The following is a 19911-nucleotide window of genomic DNA, read 5'->3' on the forward strand; positions in this document are numbered from 1 at the left end:
ACCCGGCCGGGCAGCTCTGGGCCGCTACACCAGCCTGACCGGCTTGGCTGGCCCGGCCGGGCAGCTCTGGGTCGCCACATCAGCCTGCCCGGCTTGGCTGGCCCGGCCGGGCAGCTCTGGGCCGCTACACCAGCCTGACCGGCTTGGCTGGCCCGGCCGGGCAGCTCCGGGCCGCCACATCAGCCTGCCGGCTTGCCTGGCCCGGCCGGGCAGCTCTGGGCCGCTACATCAGCCTGCCCGGCTTGGCTGGCCTGGCCGGGCAGCTCTGGGTCGCCGCAGCGCCGCACGCACGCCACCATTGCGAGTGACACGACGTGCGCGGTGGACACGAACACCGGCTCGTGGCGCCCCGGCCGGCGCGGGGCACGCGGGCCTGACACCGCGCCACGATCAGCACGAAAACAGCACAGCTCCTGCCGCCACCGGCACACACGAGCCACGAGCGCCCGGCCGGTAGGCACGGCCCGCTTGCGACACGGACAATGTCGCTCGGTGTCCACGAAATTTCCTGAACAATGCCATGGCTCCAATGGCCGGCGGCCACTCCAGCAGGCGGTGGTGTCAAGGCCCCGACGGCATTGAAACACTATCAGCAAGCTGCGGCATTGTGGGAGACTTGGATACGGTCTGTCCGGAAATTATGAGTCATGCTCGTGTGCCCGCGGGGCATTCAGGTTGACATGCCAGTAGGGAGGCTGGCCGCTACCTCCGGCCCGAGGGGCGCGCTCTCCATCCGGACCCGAGACAGGGCTCGCCTGTGGTGGCGCAGCCCACGCCAGCAGCCCGCATCGCCCGCACCCGTCCGCCGCCGAGTACGTCACGAGCCGTGCTGTGACGTCACGCACGCCCTGCACGCCCTGGTACGGCCGGACGGCTTAGGGAGGGTGGGCACGCCGCCCATCCGATTCCGCGGAACAGGACGGCCGCTATCATCGAGGACGCGAACAGGCCGCCGCCGAAGGTGAAGCTGGAGCCAGCCTCGGCGGCGCTAGATCTGACACGCGGCGGCGTCTGAAACGCGGATGTTATTCTGCTCCGTTAGGCAGAAAAGCATGCGGATGGCATCAGCACATGCTTTTGTCGCTATTTAATGGTATGCCAAGGCCAGTTGCTGTCACATTCAGGTGGAACTTGAACCTCGTGGCATGGCTTCATACCGTCGACCCTTAGAGTAGGAGATAGTGCATGCATTTATCGCGGCCTTAATTGACTGGCGTAGGAACAGCAAAGTTGGAAGGGGAGAGGGGGAGGTCGTCGCCAGCCTACTTCCCATAAGTTAACCGTCTGCAGACGCATGCCAATGACTCACTCGGATTTGGTTGGACCCGTCTTTTTCAGGCACGTCTGCCAAGACGCTGGTGTGCCAAGATGACTGATGATATGCATGTTTGGTGCACGACATTGGACGCGAAGTACTTTAAGTGCAGTATGCATGACACTTCAAAATCCCTCTCAGGTAATCATATGCACACATTCGAACCTCTTCGATGACGGATGAAAATCATGCTTGCTTCACCGCCATTTTAGTCGCTGTCATCTCGATCATACCATCATGACAATCATGGCTGGAGCCGGGAACAGGAGCACATTGCACTGATGCATCGTGAAGCGGTACACTAGCACGGATGGGCGACGCCAACCATGGACGAACTGGGGAGAAGATTTATGGGGAAGGGGCAAGGGGAGAGGGACAAGGACATCTTGAGGTAAACCTCATGCAATGCCGCAGCATTGATGTGAAGTCAAAATTACGGAGGTACGCGGCGTCCCTGTCCATCGTCCACGGCGCCGCCTCTGCGGTCCTGCGGCGGGCGGAAACGCGGCGTCCCTGTCCATCGTCCACGGCGCCGCCTCTGCGGTCCTGCGGCGGGCGGTAACGCGGCGTCCCTGTCCATCGTCCACGGCGCCGCCTCTGCGGTCCTGCGGCGGGCGGTAACGCGGCGTCCCTGTCCATCGTCCACGGCGCCGGCTCTGCGGTCCTGCGGCGGGCTGTAACGCGGAGCTCGCCGCAGGACCGCAGCGCCGTGAGAGCGGTGGCCGCGCGCCGGCCCGGCGCCCGGCGTCGGCGGCCGCTGCCCCGCTCGACAATAGCGACGTCACCCGACGCCGGATGTGCTGCCGCTTCCGACACGGCCCGCTGCAGCGGGCGCCGCGCCGTCCCGGGGGAGCGCCCGCCCCGGCGCCCCGACCGGCCCGGCCCGGCCCGGTGCCAAACCCGCGGCAGCCGGGGAGCGCCTGCCCCGGCGCCCCCGGCCCGGCGCCAAACCCGCGACAGCCGGGGAGCGCCCGCCCCGGCGCCCCGACCGGACCGGCCCGGCCCGGCGCCAAAACCCGCTGCAGCGGGCGCCGCACCGCCCGGGGAGGCCTGGCCCGGCGCCCCCGGCCCGGCGCCAACCCGCGGGACAGCCGGGGAGCGCCTGTCCCCGGCGCCCCGGCCCGGCGCCAAACCCGCGGCAGCCGGGCGGGGCGCCGGCCGCCGCGCCGCACCGGCCGCCGGGCCCCTTTCCTGACCCTGGACCGCCCGAGTCATGCAGGCCGGCCGGAAACCGGCCGCGGCGGCTGACCGTAACTCTGCAGGCGCCGCGCCGCCGCCGCCGCAGCCCGGCTCCAGCAAGCGGCGGCGGCGGCGCTGCTGGCCGATGTCGGCTGCTGCCAGCCGCGGAGAGCGCTGAAGAGACGGGCTTCACTCGCCCGCCGACCACGCAGATATGGGAGTGATGTGGCGGCCAGCTTGGCGCCGCTTGAGTTATGTCGCATGACAGCGCCAAAACGGGAGTATTCGTGATATGCAAGTCCGAACGGTCTGAAACGTGCAATGGCTGACTCGTGCACATGCAAGTTTGGTTGGCCATTGGTGAACAACAAGTTATGGGGGAGCCAAAGCCGTGGTCGCAGTCATGGAGGCATGCCCGTGCACGCCCGCCGCTGCGTGCTGGCAAGCTAGCCTATCATGTTATCAAATGCGGGATTATGAACTATGAATCATACACTACGTCCCGAAGTGCACATAAATGAACAAAGGGAAAAGGCAAAACACTTCCCCAGCGAAAGCTGTCGAAAATGCTGATGACGCCAACGTCAAACTCTGTTTTTCCCATTTCGATACAAAGTTATTGCATTTCAATAAGGGTCAAATAAGGTACGTTCCGATTCCAGCCATTGAAAGCATTGCAAACGGCTGTTGTGCAGCAGCCGAGCTAAGTTCGCAATTCGCTCTGCAGATGGCGGCCCACCACTCGCACGCCCAGTTCGTCAATGCCAGGTGGTCTGAGCTCAAGGGGTACGACCGGGAGCAGATCAAGGACAAGAGCGTGCGGCGCCAGCCTGCAGATACTCTCCCAACGAGGCGCGGCCGCGCTGCCGGATCCCAAGCTCGAGGAGGTGAGACACTAGAGGTGGAGGTCTGTTAGGTGAGGTGAGGTCGGGTCTGTTAGGTTAGGAGGGGGTGAGATGTGTTGGTGAGGTGAGGGTCGGGTGTGATAGGTGAGGTGAGGGCGGGCCTGTTAGGTTAGGAGGGATGAGGATGTTGTTGGTGAGGTGAGGGTGGGGTCTGTTAGGTGAGGTGAGGTCGGGTCTGTTAGGTTAGGAGGGGTGAGGATGTGTTGGTGAGGTGAGGGATGGGGCCTGTTAGGTGAGGTGAGATCGGGCCTGTCACATCTTATAGGTAAGGGAAGATGGGACTTAAGCGCGTGAACGGACGGGAAAAGAGAGTGGGCGGGGAATGAAGCTTTAACAGCTGAGTGAATGGAAAACGATTGACTGACAGAACGCGGCAGGAATATGTAAGGGACGAATACAAAAAAAAACGGTAGATGGCGCAGTGGTAGACGGTAACCCAACCGATAGAACGGAACTCAAACATCTTAGAGACATGTATAAAAAGTGTTAACGGAGCGAGATTAGGGGATATTATGAAGCGAGACTATGGGGATGAGGAGACAATGTTGCCGGAGATGGGGAAGGGTGGAATTCGAAAGATGTGGGGAGACTTACGAAATCGAACGACGGAGCCAGAGGAGACCAAGCAGCTGGACTTAAGTGGGTGGGAGAAAGCCAATAGAGCCGTCGTAGCAACGGGGCTAGCGAAGGCGTGGGCGACAGCACCAGAGCAGGTGTGGAACAAGAACAGGGCGCACGAAACCATGCATAGTAGATGTCAGGACGGGACTAAGGATGTTGTGACTTATAGGATTCCAGTTATGCGTCCAAAACCACCCATCGAGTGTTGGAGACGTTAAGGCTGTGTCTCACGTGGTTTCCGCATTGTTCTCACCATTGTTCTCACCATTGTTCTCACCATTGTTCTCATCATTGTTCTCACCATTGGTGCTTTAATACCGCCTTCGTTCCAGTATGAACGCATTCAAAAGAACATGCAAAAGGCGTACAATGAAGCGACGATTTGCGACAAAACGCAAGAAAATTGCAAATTACGCCTTGAACCAGGTACGAATACGAATCAGGCAATTCGTCACTAAGCACACAGTCATCCAGTCAGGTTCACAGTGTTGTTCCACAACAATATTGATATAGTAGGAAATGTGCATTGTTCCTGTTAAAGAGAGTGTCCCACATTTGTATGGCGTTCTAAACTGGAATAGCCATTTTGCAGATCATTCCGTACAGCTCGCAGCCCTGCCCTTCTTTAAACCAAAACCGTTTAGATTCTAAGCTTCACACCAGCAAAGATGTGCTGACTATTTTGTGCAGACTATTTCAAGGCCATTCAGGTATGTATAACGACTAACGACGCCACTCAAATCCCGGCACCCAACAGGCAATGCGCCGTCAAGGGCCAAAAATAATATTATCGTCGAGCCGTTCAGATATGGCGTCCGTGAGCACGATTTCCGATGTTATGGACGTCAATTGGCTCTATTAATATTAAGTAATCCGTACAAGTTTCAATCACGTCTCGCCTTTTGTACTGCATAACATAAGAGGTTGGACATTCTTCCCAGCTATTACAGAAATAAGGCACGTAATCGAATGAGCTATGAAAGGCGCCATAACTATTGATAGCATAAGTATGTAAATATAGGCTAACTTCGTGCAAGATAACCATCAAAAAGGGTCAAAACTCGAACACATTATACCATTCATCTCAGCGAACACTTCCAGCACCGTGCCATCATCTCTTGGTGAGTTTGATGCACTATATGTAAGTGCTAAGATGGCAACAGCTTAACGCGTTTACTAAGACACTTGTTTAGTTAAGCATGACCGCCTGAATACATCCCACGGGCGTGGTATGCATGCACGAAGTCACCAGCAGGTCCGATCGGTTAAGTGGATCCATGGAATCATCGCCAGCTCTTAAACTGGGCACAGGAGCGTAATTCCGTAAAATGAGTTAGGAGGGGCTGAGCAACGAAAAATGATTAAACCTGCCTCGAAAACCCAAACAAACGGGGTTTCTCCGGATTTGAGCTTTCCTCTTCCAAAGTTGGGGGGGGGGGGGGGAGGGCATTGGGAATGTGACATTTCATCTCAGACAAATACTCTGATTTACGTACACCGCAGAGGTGTGGCCAGAGCTTTTGTGCAAGGATGGAGGGAGAAGAATTCATTGAAAGGGGCCCATTAGTGGTGAAAGATCCCAAAATTGGTCAAAAGTTTGTAGCAGCCATGACCGACAATGTTTGCCTGGAAATGTTTCGGCATTTAGTCAGAATCGATAAGTGAGAAAAAATCATGTAACGTAATTTTGAATACGCGCGATCGCAAATCTTGGCAGCGAACACCCTCACATCCGGCGCTGCGGTCTCCTCAGGCCGGGCGGCGTCGGCCCCGCCCCGATCCCGCGGCGAACGGTCATCATTGGCCAACGGGCGGACAAAAATGGTGACGCAGCTGAAAGAAGCACCTTTGAGTTCTTTAAGACGGACTAGCCTTCACACAGTACCGCGAAGTGGGGGCGGGAATCTAGTGGTGAAACTGGCATACGAAATATTAAATTCATGTTTTTCGTGTCTCTGTTATTGTTGATGTGTGTAGAAGACAATCTCAAATGAAAAAAGGTGCGCTCCAGTGTAATCTTTGAACGATACGAATTTATTTGTAAATAAATTCCAAGGCATAGACTCCATTCAACCCCCATCCCCGTCCTAACTTAGGGTGCAGGCCCCGCAATTTCGAGAAGAGAGGTGCCCAAATCAGGAGATGAACCCATTTGTTGGTGTTTTTCGGGTTGGTTTGAGTCATTTTTCGCTGTTCATCCCTCCGTCCAACTCATTTTGCGAAGCTACGACACTGTACTCAGTCCGTAGTTTGAGAGCCGGCGATGATTTTACGGATCTATTTCATCGATCGGACATGCTGGCGACATCCGTGCCTGTGCGTAATCCATAAACCACCCGAAAGTATTGCGGGGTAGTGCTTTAGATTGTTTGCACCATGCCCGTGGTGCATTTTCCGGCGGGTCATGCTTAACTAAACCAACAGTTTCAATATGCGCCACACATCACACAAACGTTCCATGACGCAATCAAACAATGACGTATTGAGTAGCATCTTTACTATATGGAACAATTGTGTTGTCTAGAGCAGGTCTTTCCATTCAAAGGCATGACAAGAGCTATAAGTAAACTTATTTCATCACATCCGATGTCTGCTTCATTATCTTCAAATGTGGAACCCCCTCTTTAAAGCAAGCACGCTTCGCATTAAACGCAGCGTTATTCCACTTTCAGTGTCGTATGTCATCTGACACATGCTTCCTCAAGTCTGTCGATACTGCCATGTGCAGCCTCCGACAGTCAGGAAATTATGACACCAGTTGCGGTCCGCGGTGCACCGTGTGTCGTATGTCGCATGTCGTATGTCGTACGTCGTACGTCGTTGATTAAGTGTGTCGTTGATTAGTATGTCGTTGATTAGTGTGTCGCATAAGCGCTGAACCCGACGCCGTTAGCCTTCACCGGGGCGTCTCACGGCCGCCGCAGACCTGAAGCAGCTGATGGCGACCGAGAGGGACCCGAAGGAGCTGGCTCGTGCCTGGACCAGCTGGAGAGACAGCGCCGGCAAGCCGCTGCGGCAGGACTACCTCACGCTCGTCCAGCTGCACAACGAGGCGGCGAAGCTCAACGGTTAGCGGCGGCGACGGCACGCTCCCCAGTACCGGCCTTGTAGTGGCCACGTTTGTCTGTCACTGTTTTAAAGAATTCATGCCGTGCATTTTCACTCCGCACCATCACGCAAATGCCACACGAGCAGCGGAAATCAGTAGAAAGGACTTCACAATACACAACACAAGTGTAAGTAATCGGACCTTAACGAATGAGTTTTTTACAATTATAGCACGTCTCCATATCCGGCCGCTGATGTGCTGTCCCAACAAAGCATGATTTAGATTTAAGGTTGCCTGCCTGCCGCCTGTCGGCCCGAGCCCCAGCGGCTGCGGCGCAGGGGGCTCTGACGGCGGCCTTACCCTGCCTCAGGGTTCGCCGACGGCACCGAACTGTGGCTGTCGGCGTACGGCACGCCCGACTTCCAGTCCCAGATCGCTCGGCTCTGGGATCAGCTGACGCCGCTGTACGAGCAGCTGCACGCGTTCGTGCGCGGCCGGCTGCGTCAGGAGTACGGCGAGGACGTGGTCAGCCAGGACGGCCCCATCCCGGCGCATCTGCTCGGTGAGAGGCGGCGGCGCACACGGCCAGCCGGGTCCTGAGGGCGGCTGCAAGGGACCTCTCAGACCCCGGGTCACATCGGGGCAGCACTGCACACAATGCTAAGCTTTCGTGGAACTCAGGTACTGGGGGAGGGTTTTAACTTTCAGCAGACTCGTGACCCGGGGTTAAGGTGACTTCGGGCGTCTGCATTGCTGATCTTGCTTCGAGTGATGCCAGTGGGCTGCGTTGTGCCAGGCGCGAGGCGTGGAACGCGGCAGCATGACCCACGCTCCCAAGCACAGGACTCACCCCTGGCTTCTGGTCTCCCACGTAACGTCTTGGCATGACTTGTTGGCCCGCTTAATGCCCTGCCGCCGCGGCCGGCCTGTTTAGCATCAGCACTACTCCTTTTTAACGAGAGACGCGGCGTATATAGAGCCACTTTGCCCGCCGTCAGGTGCAGTGAATGGCGCCCGGCCGGGGTGTTCTGTGAGAAGAGGCCACGATCTGACCCTGATAGTGGGTCGGTTCAGGGGTCAGGCCGACACACGGCCGGAACGGAAGCACAACAGTCACCCAGTTACCACGGGCACATAAATCAAGCTTAAGCTCTCAATCTGGATCAACTGCAGCCCGACCAGCCTGTTTCAAACTGCCGGCGTATTTTCCAGCCTACCGGAGCAAGAAGAATCTAGGCCTCCTTCCAGTATTGCCTCAACATTTTCCGTCGAGCAGCTAACATTGTTCTGCACGTCAGCCTTTGAACCCACCAAGCTGGCTTTTCCAGGCGACATGTGGTCCGAGAATTGGAGGCATTTGCTGGACATCTGCAAGCCGTACCCGAAGAAGACAGACGCCGATGTCACGCCACAGATGGAGGCACAGGTGAGCGATTGGACTTCTCGTCTGGAGGCACAGGTGAGCGATTGGCCTTCTCGTCTGGAGGCACAGTGTGAGCGTTGGCCTTCTCGTCGGAGGCCAGGTGAGCGATTGGACTTCTCGTCTGGAGGCACAGGTGACCGATTGGACTTCTCGTCTGGAGGCACAGATGAGCGATTGGACTTCTCGTCTGGAGGCACAGGCGAACGATTGGACTTCTCGTCTGGAGGCACAGATGAGCGATTGGCCTTCTCGTCTGGAGGCACAGATGAGCGATTGGACTTCTCGTCTGGAGGCACAGGTGAACGATTGGACTTCTCGTCTGGAGGCACAGATGAGCGATTGGCCTTCTCGTCTTGAGGCACAGGTGAGCGATTGGCCTTCTCGTCTGGAGGCACAGGTGAGCGATTGGCCTTCTCGTCTGAATGCTCAGAGCGATTGGACTTCTCGTCTGGATGCTGAGGTTCTTGTTAGCTACGTCCCTGCAGCTCTGACCATTCAACGCTTTTAGCTGCCACGGAGCCGGCGGGAGTTTCCTTGGGTGGACATCGGGCTCCAGGCTTCTGTGTCACTCAGCGTGACATGACACCTGATAATGTACGGATTCTTTCTTTCCTGTAAACTATATCTATCTTCGCCGATATGTGCTTTGAGGGAAAACTATCGGTCAGCGTATGGCAAATCAGGCATTTACAGTCGTGATTTTTCAGAAGAAGCACGCAGACCGCGCGCAGCCAGCGGTTTTGCTGTCGTTTTCCGCGAATGGAGGCGGAGGCAACTCCTAAGCCCTGTCAGTGGACACCAGGATAAGTTGCAGCCCGTTGCCGCCTTACACCTGCCGAGCAGTCTCTGTCCACCACAGGTTGTACTTGACCCGGCGCCTATCAGTTGTAGATGCAGCCACGGTCCCGACGGCGGTCCCGTCCAGACGATGGCGGACTGACACGTGCGCCGTCGGCAGGGCTACACGGCCATGAAGATGTTCCAAACGGCCGAGACGTTCGTCACCTCCATGGGCCTGCAGTCGGTGCCGCCGGAGGTTCTGGAACCGCTCGGCCCTGGAGCGGTCAGGCGACGGACGACAGGAGGACTGCCAGCCCTCCAGCTGGGACTTCTGCGACGGGCAGGATCTCAGGTCAAGCTGACATGCAGCCCTGCATTCCTTTAACACCTCAATTTTTGTCCTTAAAATGATCGTCTTGCTTGTTTTGTTAAAAGGCAACCTCACTCACCGTTTCTCCCAGACACTGAACGCCAACACGTGTGCATGTTATGACTGAAGTAAATCACTCCTTCGGTCTGGTCTCGCAGGGTAAAACAGTGCACGAACATCACGATGGCAGATCTGCTGGAGGCCCACAAGCAGATGGGCAGGACCCAGTACGCTCAGCAGTACAAGCAGCAGCCGCAGGTGTTCAGGGCACCAGCAAACCCCGGTACGTCTGAGCAGTACTCCCTGGACTAGCTGCCGAAGGCGCTGCTGTGCAGTACTCCCCTGGATTAGCTGCCGAAGGCGCTGCTGTGCAGTACTCCCCTGGATTAGCTGCCGAAGGCGCTGCTGTGCAGTACTCCCTGGACTAGCTGCCGAAGGCGCTGCTGTGCAGTGCTCCCCTGGATTAGCTGCCGAAGGCGCTGCTGTGCAGACGGCCTGAAGGCGCAAACCACCCAGTCTCTTGGACCCAGCACCATTTCGTTTGGTTTCAATGGGCTGGGAGGCACCGATGTTTATCAACCATCGATGTTTGACAACCATCGGTGTTTATCAACCATTGGTGTCTATTATCAACCATCGGTGTTTACCAACCATCAGTGTTTATCAACTTTCGGTGTTTATCAGCCACCGGTATTTATCATCGCAGAGGAATGGTGTTGTAAACATTTCGCTTTTACGCAGCTAACTAATAAGAAGCGAGATGCGTGCGATTGACGATTGACGAGCAATGATGGTGACGACGACGACGACGGCGACCGAGCGTGGTTTTCATCCCTCTGACAGACGCAGATGAGAGCGATTAATGCTATCGTTAGCTACCTGTCTGCAATATGTGAGCAGCAGGACTCAGGAATCTTCCTGGGTTGTACGCCTACCCACACGACGCATGCGTTTCAGGCTTTGCGGACGCAGTCGGCGATACCTTGGCGCTGTCAGTGGTCACGCCCAAGCACCTGCATGACCTCGGTCTTCTGCATGAGTCTGTCGATGACCCGGAGGTCAGTGACGTGCGGTTTCCTCAGAAGACATCCGGTTCGCCGTCCTGTGCTGTGATGTGCTAGAATAGAAAAAATCGGCGCGTATGACAAGTTGCAGACTGGTGCTTGTAGCGCTCGGAGTCACATGGACTTAAACTCATACCTGCCGCTAAGGTCTTCCACGGATTTACGGCCCACAAAAAACCATGAACCACCACGCCCAGCTGTCTCGTTTATCTTGGCGCCTTTCACAGTGCTCTGACCTCACGTGTCGTCCTGCGCTCTCCTGCAGGTGAACATGAACGTGCTGATGGCGACGGCGCTGGAGAAGATGGCGCGGCTGCCGTTTGGCTACCTGATGGACAAGTGGCGCTGGGGCGTGTTCTCTGGTGAGATCGGCGCCGACCAGCTCAACTGCGAGTGGTGGCGACTGCGGCAGGAGCTGCAGGGCGTGCGGCCGCCGAAGCAGCGCGCCGAGGCCAACTTCGACCCGGCCGCCAACGAGGCCGTGGTCGCCAACAAGCCCTACATCAGGTGAGCCGCTGCTGACCTGTGCAATCGGGACATGGCGAGTGATGCCCCCTGCTGTAAGTGATGTCTCTAAATGGGTCTACCAACTGGCTGCAGCACACTGCGGAAGGCGTTCGTCTGTGAATCCACCGGCCGTCAACAGGGTAGCAGCTGCACGTGCAGCACCAGACCTGACATCGAGCCATGCCACTTAAGTCCAGCTGAGAGCTGGCGATACACAACAACGTGAACGCCGACACCAAAACCCATCTATCACGTGCCGTATCAGTAGTAAATTGCGATGCAATGCTACATTGCTATTTGCAGCATGCTTTCATAACGTCTCTTTTACGAGGTTAGTTCATATTTCTGAAAGATAAGTATGTAGTGTCCAGTTACCACAGAATGTCGGTTCATGAACAAAAGCAGCCAAACTATGAAAGAAACACGGCTGATGTTGGGCGTGCAGTTGTATTTGACTGTTTCATGTCGGATGTAAACTGCATATAGTCCGTCCCGTGGTCTGTAGCAACATCTACAAAGACTGCAGCACCGATGACACCCAATCCCTGCAGCAGGTGGCTCTGCTCCTCGCAGAGTAGACGCCCGGAATGTTGGATACGTTGTGCCAATAATGGTAACGCTAGCGCGGCTAGGCGGCGGGATGGCGTCGCGGGCGCATTCCGACGCGGCCGGTTACGTCCGCGTGATCAGAGCGTCATGGCGGACCGGCGTCTCCGCAGAAGGAGATTGGCCCCGCTTCAGTCGCAGTGGACCTGCAGCTCCACATAGAGGCTGCTCACGCTGGGGCGCAATCCGCCGCGGTAGGGACGCTTCGGCCATGCGGGCGGCCTGCATCAAACTGTCCCTGATGAAAGCTGGGTGTGACGAGCTCAGACTTTGCTGGGTACAGTTCCGCGCCTAGGCCCAACAGATGAGCCTCGAGCAGGAACGGCAGCAGCAAGTTCTTTCTCTTGCCCCCCCCCCCCCCTCCCAGCGTCCGTACCTACTAGGTGAACCTCTCCAGGTCGGAGGCGGAGGGTGGCGAGGGCTGCAGCAGGTAGGGCGTCACGGTCGGGATCCGGGTGACCTGAGCCCGTTCCGAAATGGCGCCGAGGAACTTGAGCTTGCGGTACTTGCGCTGGCGCGGCTCGTCGATCGGGTCCAGGTTGCTGTCGAACTGGCGGCGCGGGTGGCCCAGGATGCCGATGCTCGCCCGGTCGACCGCGTGCTGCGCGGTCGGCGGCTGCTCCTGGTCCTCGGAGAGCAGCAGGCCGAGCGGTGCCGACCGGTTGTTGAGCAGGCCGTAGATGGGCTTGGGCGGCATCGGCGGACAATCGTACTCGCCGTACACGCGCGCCATAGCCACGCACATGGCCAGGTAGTTCTGCGAGGCCATCTCGGCGGCGTTGGTCGGTCGCGCCGCCGGCGGCGCGCTCGGACGCCGCTGCTTGGCCCGCGGCGGCGAGAGCCCCAGCGCCGCGTTGCGTCGCTGGTCGGCCGTCTTGTAGGTGCGCGTCGAGACGTCGCGTCGCGCCGGGTCGAAGTAGAGCGTGCGGAAGACGCGGCCCAGCTCGCGCGCGATCACGGCCACCGCCGGCCGGCCGAACGTGATCCACACCACCTGGATGGTGAAGGCGTAGAGCGCCTCCCAGAACTGCCGGTCGGCCGACGCGGCCGAGATGGAGCCGAACGCGCCCTGGTTCATGTGGTGGAACGGCATGTCGCGGCCCAGGATGAACTTGGCGTAGCAGTGCGCCATCTCGCGCTGACACCCATGCATGCGCAGCTTCCGCTCGGCGCGCCCGCCGCGGTCAAACACCAGGCAGTTGTTCTGCTTGGCCAGCTCAATAAGCTTGCGGTCCTTGAAGTAGTGGTGGAAGTACTCGATGATGCTGAGCAGGAACTGGTTCATGTTCGGGATCAGGGAGAACCGACGCCGACCGTACGCCGTTGGGAAGAACTGACCGACGGCCGCCTCGGCCACCGTCTTCACGTCCTCGATGCCCACCGTCTGCGAGTCGGGCGGCGGCTTGCCGGCGGTGTCCTCCGCCTTCGACAGGGCACGAGCGAAGATGCCACGGCCCGTCTCAACGCCGGCCCAGGTGGACTGGTTCGGGTACTTGGTGTAGCGGCGGCCGAACAGCCCCACCTGGCGCTTTAGCGTCTGCTCGCTGACGGCCGTCTGGAAGAACTCCTCCACAGGGTTGTGCGGTGCCGAGCGCCAGTGCAGCTCGCCCCACCGGCTGTTCCAGAGCCAGATGCTGTGCGCCGGCACCTTGGGGTGCATGCTGGCCGGCAGCTCCGGCTCCGGGTTGCGATCGTGCGACAGCTGGCGCCACTGCTGAGACCGCCAGCGCCAGTGATTGGCGGCGTGTATGACGCTGTAGGAGGCGCGGTAGCGCTCGCTGGCCGAGCGGCCGTCGTCCCGGTCTGCGGACCGGCTCTTGCGGCGCGCCCTGCGGCGCCGGACGCTGCCCCGCCGAGTGAACTGCATGCGAACGGTTGGCCGCCGGCTCGGGCGCCTGCCGCTCGCCCTGAGGCCGCCGGCAGCGGGCCGTTCGTCGGCAGGGTTCGTCTTGACCGGGACGGTCGGGCCCGTCTTCACCGGGGCGGCCGGGCCGTCGCCGGGCGCTGGGATGTCGCCGCCGTCGCCGCTGGCTCCGCGGTCCGTCAGTGCCGTCTGTACGGGAAGAGCCTTCGCTCGCGATGCTCTGGGCTCGACTTTGTCGTCCGCCTTGCCTCCGCCGCCGGCAGTGTCAGTGCTCATGCTGCCTGCTCTCATTTTGGATGTCGTGCTTGTTTTCCCCACTGTTTCCACGACCAAGGAAGGTGTGCACTTACGAAGGCCCGCAGGGGAATAGGGCTATGTCAACGATGTCGAAAAAATGCATGCAATTGTGGACGAATGTCCAGTTCGTACGCTTTTATATTCGTACCGGTCTCTTCATTTCGTTCGTAGGGGACTGCGGGGAATGTTAGAGCTACACTGCCATGCGCAAAATGGAAGCGAATGGGAATAGTTTTCCAGCAAATAATCACAATTCGTAAGGCACATGTCTAATATTGTGGGAGAGCTTCCGATATTGAAGCTCTTCCTCGAGCCGCAGCTCTCCGGCTCGTCGATGTCTGTGTCAAAACTGATGAGGACCTTATACGCGAAGTCAGGGGCCGAGCGAGTCTAACTTGAGCCATAGAAAGATTTTCAGCAAGGGTGTCCCGACCCGGCCCAGCAGCTACGCCGTCTGGGAGCGATTGTTATTTTATCGATGAGGGTCCTATATGCAACCGCTATTTACATGTTGATGCAGTTTGCAGCAACGAGAAGTACAGTTATGTGAAATCTGTTCTGCATGGCTTGTAAGGCATTCACATGTCTCCTACTTGGTTGGCGCGCTTTTCTGGAGTCCCTGTTTTCACTACTATTTCACAGCCCTCATTCAATTAATGTGGAGAAACGAAATTATCACCTTGCATAAAAGCTGAGGAGCATGGGCCTAAGCTGGGTTGAGATCTTCATGATACAGTGCCACAACGTCACGAGGCTAAGAGGTTCTGACGGGAGAGAAAACGGACAATCGTTGGACATGCGGTCTTGTGTGAATACTACGAATTCACCCGTCTTTGGAGGTTTTTTAAAGACCAAAGTTTTACACATTTTTTATTTGTTTTCACATTTTAGCAGCCAAGGTAGGTGAGGACGTCAAACCAAGAGTACAGCGAAGGCCAATGTATCGGGAGCGTCTCACTGTATATATCAATGAAATATATATATTGTTCAATATATTTCACTGTATATCTCACCGAAATATATCAATGCGGCTGAATTCGTAGTGGCGCTAGCAACCGATCCGGAAGCGGCCGATGTTATCTTGTACGAAATTCTTTCAACGCCATGGCTTACACCGAGAGAAATTGGGCCACATCAATTTCATAGGTCTGTGGCCATTTTCACTGTGACCAACAGTCAACCAAAATATTTGCAATCGTCACTCTGCTTTACACGCAATTAACAATACCGCAAATCATGGCAAATCTATCGACTTCATCGACTAAATCTGTCATGCTTGATCCGGCCAATAGCCAGACGTACGTCATTCACTGTTGCTCGTGAATTAGCGCACGAGTGCTGCATCAGTAGACCTCAGCCTGCTAAATACTACTCAAAACTAGGGTTTCGAACTTGTTTTTATTTTCCCTACTTGGCATCGACACTTGACACTATTTCGCATCGTTTGTCCAATGTGCCTGGCTCTCTTATATTGAGCTGATATATCATCTGCTCAACAGTAACAGACAACTGTCATATCTGTTACGACCTACCCGTCCCATGCCACAGAAGGCGGCGCACTGGTATGTCTCACGGCTACCCGTATCGTGCCACACTGGTATGTCTCACGGCTACCCGTCCCGCGCAAAAGAGGGTGCCCCACTGGTATGTCTCACGGCTACCCGCCTCGGGCCACACTGGTATGTCTCACGGCTACCCGTCCCGCGCAAAAGAGGGTGCCCCACTGGTATGTCTCACGGCTTTGCTGCGGGGTGCGTTTCCACTTATGAGATCTTGAGCTGAAGAAGAACGGCTGATGTAGAACTGACCAGGCACTAGGTAAACGACGGTATCAGCATCCATTAATCATTAAGAGATGTTGTGGAAATGCGGGACATTTCAGTGGTGACATTGTCACGAGACCGGCCACCGAGTGACGTCAATTTATATACGGCATAAATAATATAATTTCATCATATTTGCTAAAAGCATCATATTTGCACAGAAGTCGACCGCGTTTATTGCTAATATAATGCAATTTCGTCCCTTGATACCTCCGTAATTTAGATCGTTGGGCAAGTTATCTATCTCGTGCAATCCTTTTTGGTAGTCCAGCCTGTTTTCCAGAAGATATCTTTTTCTCACTGCAGGCATGATATCACATGGGAAACAAGGGTACACACGGGTATCATTTAAAACCGTCGTGAAGGCAGTGTTGTCAGTCACAAACCGAGATCCGTTCTGGGACCGCATTCATGTACCACAAATGGGCAGAGTAATTTCCCGCGGGGCCATACTGACAAGTAGCATGCAAAATGATTTGATCCTTCATGACCTATGCCACCTTCCAAAATTATTATCAACGTGCATGCGATTAGCACTATCACCTCAGCTTTCTCTGTTCTGATGGTTCCTTGTCTCAACTTGTAATTGCGTGCCGAGCTAACATAACGATGTTCATGGGTTCGAATTAACTGTCATGAACCTTTCTACGTACCCTTTGGTCCAGTGTTGTTGGTGCTGCATATTTACGTCCGCTTCGCTCAAAGCCCCACCGCATGCGCCGTGCCGCCGTGTTTCAGGCACTTTGTCTCGCTGGTGCTGCAGTTCCAGCTGCACCAGGCGCTGTGCGAGGCTGCCGGTCAGTTCGACGCGTCCGACCGGGCTCGGCCCCTGCACCGCTGCGACATCTCCGGCAGCAAGGAGGCCGGCGGCAAGCTGGCGTGAGTAGCTCTCCCCTGCCTCGAGTCTGCCGGACGCTCCGGGACGGCGCTGTTCCGCTAGTGAGGAGAAGATTGGTCACGCACGGGATCACGGTCGGGCCGACGTCACGCTCGCCTCCGTCTCGCAATGCTCCACGATTGGTGTCATGTGACTGACATGGCAGAGTGTCATTTTGGTAGTTTTGGTCATGACTTTCCGGCAAGATCAACATTCTTTCGACAGCGGCACTTCAATGCTTGATTTCACGGCACTACCTAGCTGAATGTCCGCAGCCAGTTAGCGCCGTACCAAACGGCAGAGGGGTGGCGGGATCAACAAGCAAACAGGAAACACCTCGAAGCGTGTACACTGGGTGACACCGTTATCTGATATCGGTCACATGCAAGTCCCACCGTAAGAATTACGTATTTTGTAGGCCACTTATCCTGGCCGAGCACGACGACCCAGCTGGACACCCAGCAACAGGCACCCAGCACCCAACACCCAGCACCCAGCGGCACCACAGCACAGGCGCGACCGGGGGGGAGAGGGAGGGTGACATCTGACCGCCGCGCTGTGTCGGTCCCTGCAGAGCGATGATGAGTCTGGGGCGCTCGGAGCCGTGGCCGGACGCACTCGAAGTCATCACGGGTCAGCGCGAGATGGACGCCACAGCGCTGCGGGACTACTTCCAGCCGCTGGAAGACTGGCTACGGCGTGAGAACCAAGAGACGCGCGAGCACATCGGCTGGAAGAGTGGTGAGGCGACGGGCAGCCGGGCTCCGCTGTCCCTCTGTGCCCCGCGCGCCGTTGTCCTCCCCAGCCCGATGGCCTCTCAAGCTTCAGCGTTCTCCAGCGCCTGCCGTCCTCCCGAGACCAGCTGTCCTCCCGAGACCGGCTGTCCTCCCGAGACCGGCTGTCCTCCCTGTCCTCCCGAGACCGGCTGTCCTCCCGAGACCGGCTGTCCTCCCGAGACCGGCTGTCCTCCCGAGACCGGCTGTCCTCCCGAGACCGGCTGTCCTCCCGAGACCAGCTGATCTTGTTGACTGTGACTGGCAGGCTGTATTGCTGCCCTGTGCGTCCTCATCCTTACCTGAACATCCTTGTATTTGCTGCTCAGATGAGTACGAGCATTTCTGGCAGTACCTCAGCACTGTTGTTTTCGATCACACCGCGCCATGTGTCTGACCTCTTGGTCACATTTGCCAGCCGTGGTTTGAAGTAACCTGTACTTGCTACCTGCATAGCGCGCGTCAACGGCTCGCCTCGCATATCCGAACCCATTGTGTCGCACTTACTGCCTGTTTGTCTATTGAGCTCAAAGCCGAGGCTGGTCGCAGTCGCGCGTGTGACAGATAAGGCACGCTCTCCGTGCACCTGGCACGGCCATGACCCTGCTGACACTGGTCGTATAATTAGGGACTAAAGGTCTCAAGGCAAGTTGTGTGTTGTGCGGACAACGCCCAACTCTGCTGAGCTACCAAGACAAGTGACCGAGTCTGCCCGTTGCTTTGCTTTGTCTACTGATGCTCACTATTTATTATGATGAATCGAAGTTTCATACTTTCTTGCCCCGCATGCTTTTCATATTCCGAAACTGAACTTATATCGTATTGTTACAGAGGAGTCCGCTTGTGTGCGTGACCCTTCAGCACCCTTGCCGACACCAGAGCCAGAGCCGGAGCCGGAGCCGGAACCGGAGCCAGAGCCGGAGCCAGAGCCGGCGGGAGGGAGCTCCTCGCACGACCACGCGCACACGCACGGCGATGGCCAGGCCGAGCACAATCACCCCCACCCCCATGACCAGGGCCACGACCTGGGCCCGAATCACGCTCACGACGACCACGATCACGACCACGGTCACGACCACGATCACGACCACGATCACGATCACGATCACGATCACGGCCACGGCCATGATCACGACCACGACCATGGCGTGGAGGGCAAGCTGTCCGGACAGGACGCTGATGGCAGTGATGATGACGACAGCGGGTCACCGGGCGTCGGTGGCGGCCTGCCCACATTGACGTCACTGGCTCTGCTGGCAGCCGCCTTGCTCGCGCTCGTCTGAGCGGCTGCGGCGTGTCTCGAGCGGGACAGCTCTTCTGCGGCGTGAGTGTCTCGAGCGGGACAGCTCTTCTGCGGCGTGGTGTCTTGAGCGGGACAGCTCTTCTGCGGCGTGGTGTCTTGAGCGGGACAGCTCTTCTGCGGCGTGAGCGTCTCGAGCGGGACAGTTTTTGCGGCATGAGTGTCTCGAGCGGGACAGCCCTTCTGCGGCGTGAGTGTCTTGAGCAGGGTAGCTCTTCTTAGCACAGCCTCGAGCGGGATAGCTTTCCTGTGATGTGAGTGTCACAAGTATGGCAGCTCTTCCCTGGTGGGACTGTCTCAAACCGGACAGCTCCTCCATGGCGAGAACGAGCAGCAAGCATCCGTCTGGGGTGGGACTGTCTCAAACCGGACAGCTCCTCCATGGCGAGAGCGAGCAGCGAGCATCTGTCTGGGGCGGAAATGTCTCGAGCATGGATGGTATCTGCAGGACGCCAGCGGCCAGCTCACCCGTGCTGAAGCTCGGCATCCTGCGGCTGATGCTCGCCGCTGGACTCTGTCCGGGTGGGACGTGCTGTGGAAGGCGCTGCGGGTCGGACTAGCGCTGGGTCGGGGCGAGATCATGTCTGAGCTCACGGGTCTGTCGGTGAAGTGACTGTGCTGTTCGTTATCTGGCTTGGGGTACAGCCGCGCTTGTTTAAGTGGGTATTGAATTCCCAAAATGAGGTGATTTACGTGGCCTGATACAACTGTCGCTGTAAACAAACATTCCGCCCTGTAACGATGCAATCTTTCGTTACGAGCAATCTCTTTAAAGTCAACGCGGTGTTTGTCATAAGCATCTTTCTCGCAGAGAATCCAAGTGGGGCGAATCGGTGGCATTCCGTTTTTCGCAATCTCTTACCGTGATCGCAACGTCTGTCGTATAACAACATGAATATATTGATCGAGTGAAGTCTGGCTTATGATTTGGAAAATCGGTCATGCATTTTGAAAAAGACTTTTTACAAGCTTCTAGAGATTGAACTCGTGGTCTTTGCTGCCTGTTTTCGCTGAACATTGCGCTTTGATAGCGGATAGCAATAAACATTAACGACGCAACAGTCCACCATGCAACCGCGTCGCCATGGCGACGTCAACCAACCACGCAACCACGCATTCAAAGATCAACCACGCATCAGTTCACTGCATCTGCGGCGT

At 56.9% G+C, this 19911-nt stretch overlaps 2 protein-coding genes across 2 annotated transcripts; both read left to right on the forward strand.

Moving 5' to 3' along the window:
- Nucleotides 1-3330: 3330 nt before the first annotated feature.
- On the forward strand, nt 3331-9657 carry LOC119103207 (angiotensin-converting enzyme-like). The gene is made up of 6 exons (XM_037226652.1): nt 3331-3381; nt 4353-4446; nt 6945-7088; nt 7440-7631; nt 8398-8495; nt 9451-9657. Exons 2-6 carry the CDS (start codon nt 4374-4376, stop codon nt 9655-9657), a joined length of 714 nt encoding a protein of 237 aa, XP_037082547.1. The 5' UTR covers nt 3331-3381; nt 4353-4373.
- LOC119102607 (angiotensin-converting enzyme-like) lies at nt 9535-19666 on the forward strand. Its single transcript, XM_037226048.1, has 7 exons — nt 9535-9624; nt 9801-9925; nt 10600-10700; nt 10972-11213; nt 16542-16682; nt 17255-17421; nt 18285-19666. The coding sequence occupies exons 2-7, from the start codon at nt 9826-9828 to the stop codon at nt 18734-18736; spliced, it is 1203 nt and encodes a 400-aa protein (XP_037081943.1). The 5' UTR covers nt 9535-9624; nt 9801-9825; the 3' UTR covers nt 18737-19666.
- The last annotated feature ends 245 nt before the right edge of the window (nt 19667-19911 follow it).

Source organism: Pollicipes pollicipes, unplaced genomic scaffold, assembly GCF_011947565.3.
Source record: "Pollicipes pollicipes isolate AB1234 unplaced genomic scaffold, Ppol_2.1 Scaffold_5724;HRSCAF=6776_pilon_pilon_pilon, whole genome shotgun sequence".
Lineage (NCBI taxonomy): Eukaryota > Metazoa > Arthropoda > Thecostraca > Pollicipedomorpha > Pollicipedidae > Pollicipes > Pollicipes pollicipes.

Coding starts and splice junctions, on each gene's coding strand:
- LOC119102607 (XM_037226048.1), top strand. CDS start 9,826: ATGGCAGATCTGCTGGAGGCCCACAAGCAGATGGGCAGGACCCAGTAC. Junction 10,701..10,971: donor AGTCTGTCGATGACCCGGAG/GTCAGTGACGTG, acceptor GCTCTCCTGCAG/GTGAACATGAACGTGCTGAT. Junction 17,422..18,284: donor GCACATCGGCTGGAAGAGTG/GTGAGGCGACGG, acceptor GTATTGTTACAG/AGGAGTCCGCTTGTGTGCGT.
- LOC119103207 (XM_037226652.1), top strand. CDS start 4,374: ATGCAAAAGGCGTACAATGAAGCGACGATTTGCGACAAAACGCAAGAA. Junction 4,447..6,944: donor CAAATTACGCCTTGAACCAG/GTACGAATACGA, acceptor CGGCCGCCGCAG/ACCTGAAGCAGCTGATGGCG. Junction 7,089..7,439: donor CGAGGCGGCGAAGCTCAACG/GTTAGCGGCGGC, acceptor ACCCTGCCTCAG/GGTTCGCCGACGGCACCGAA.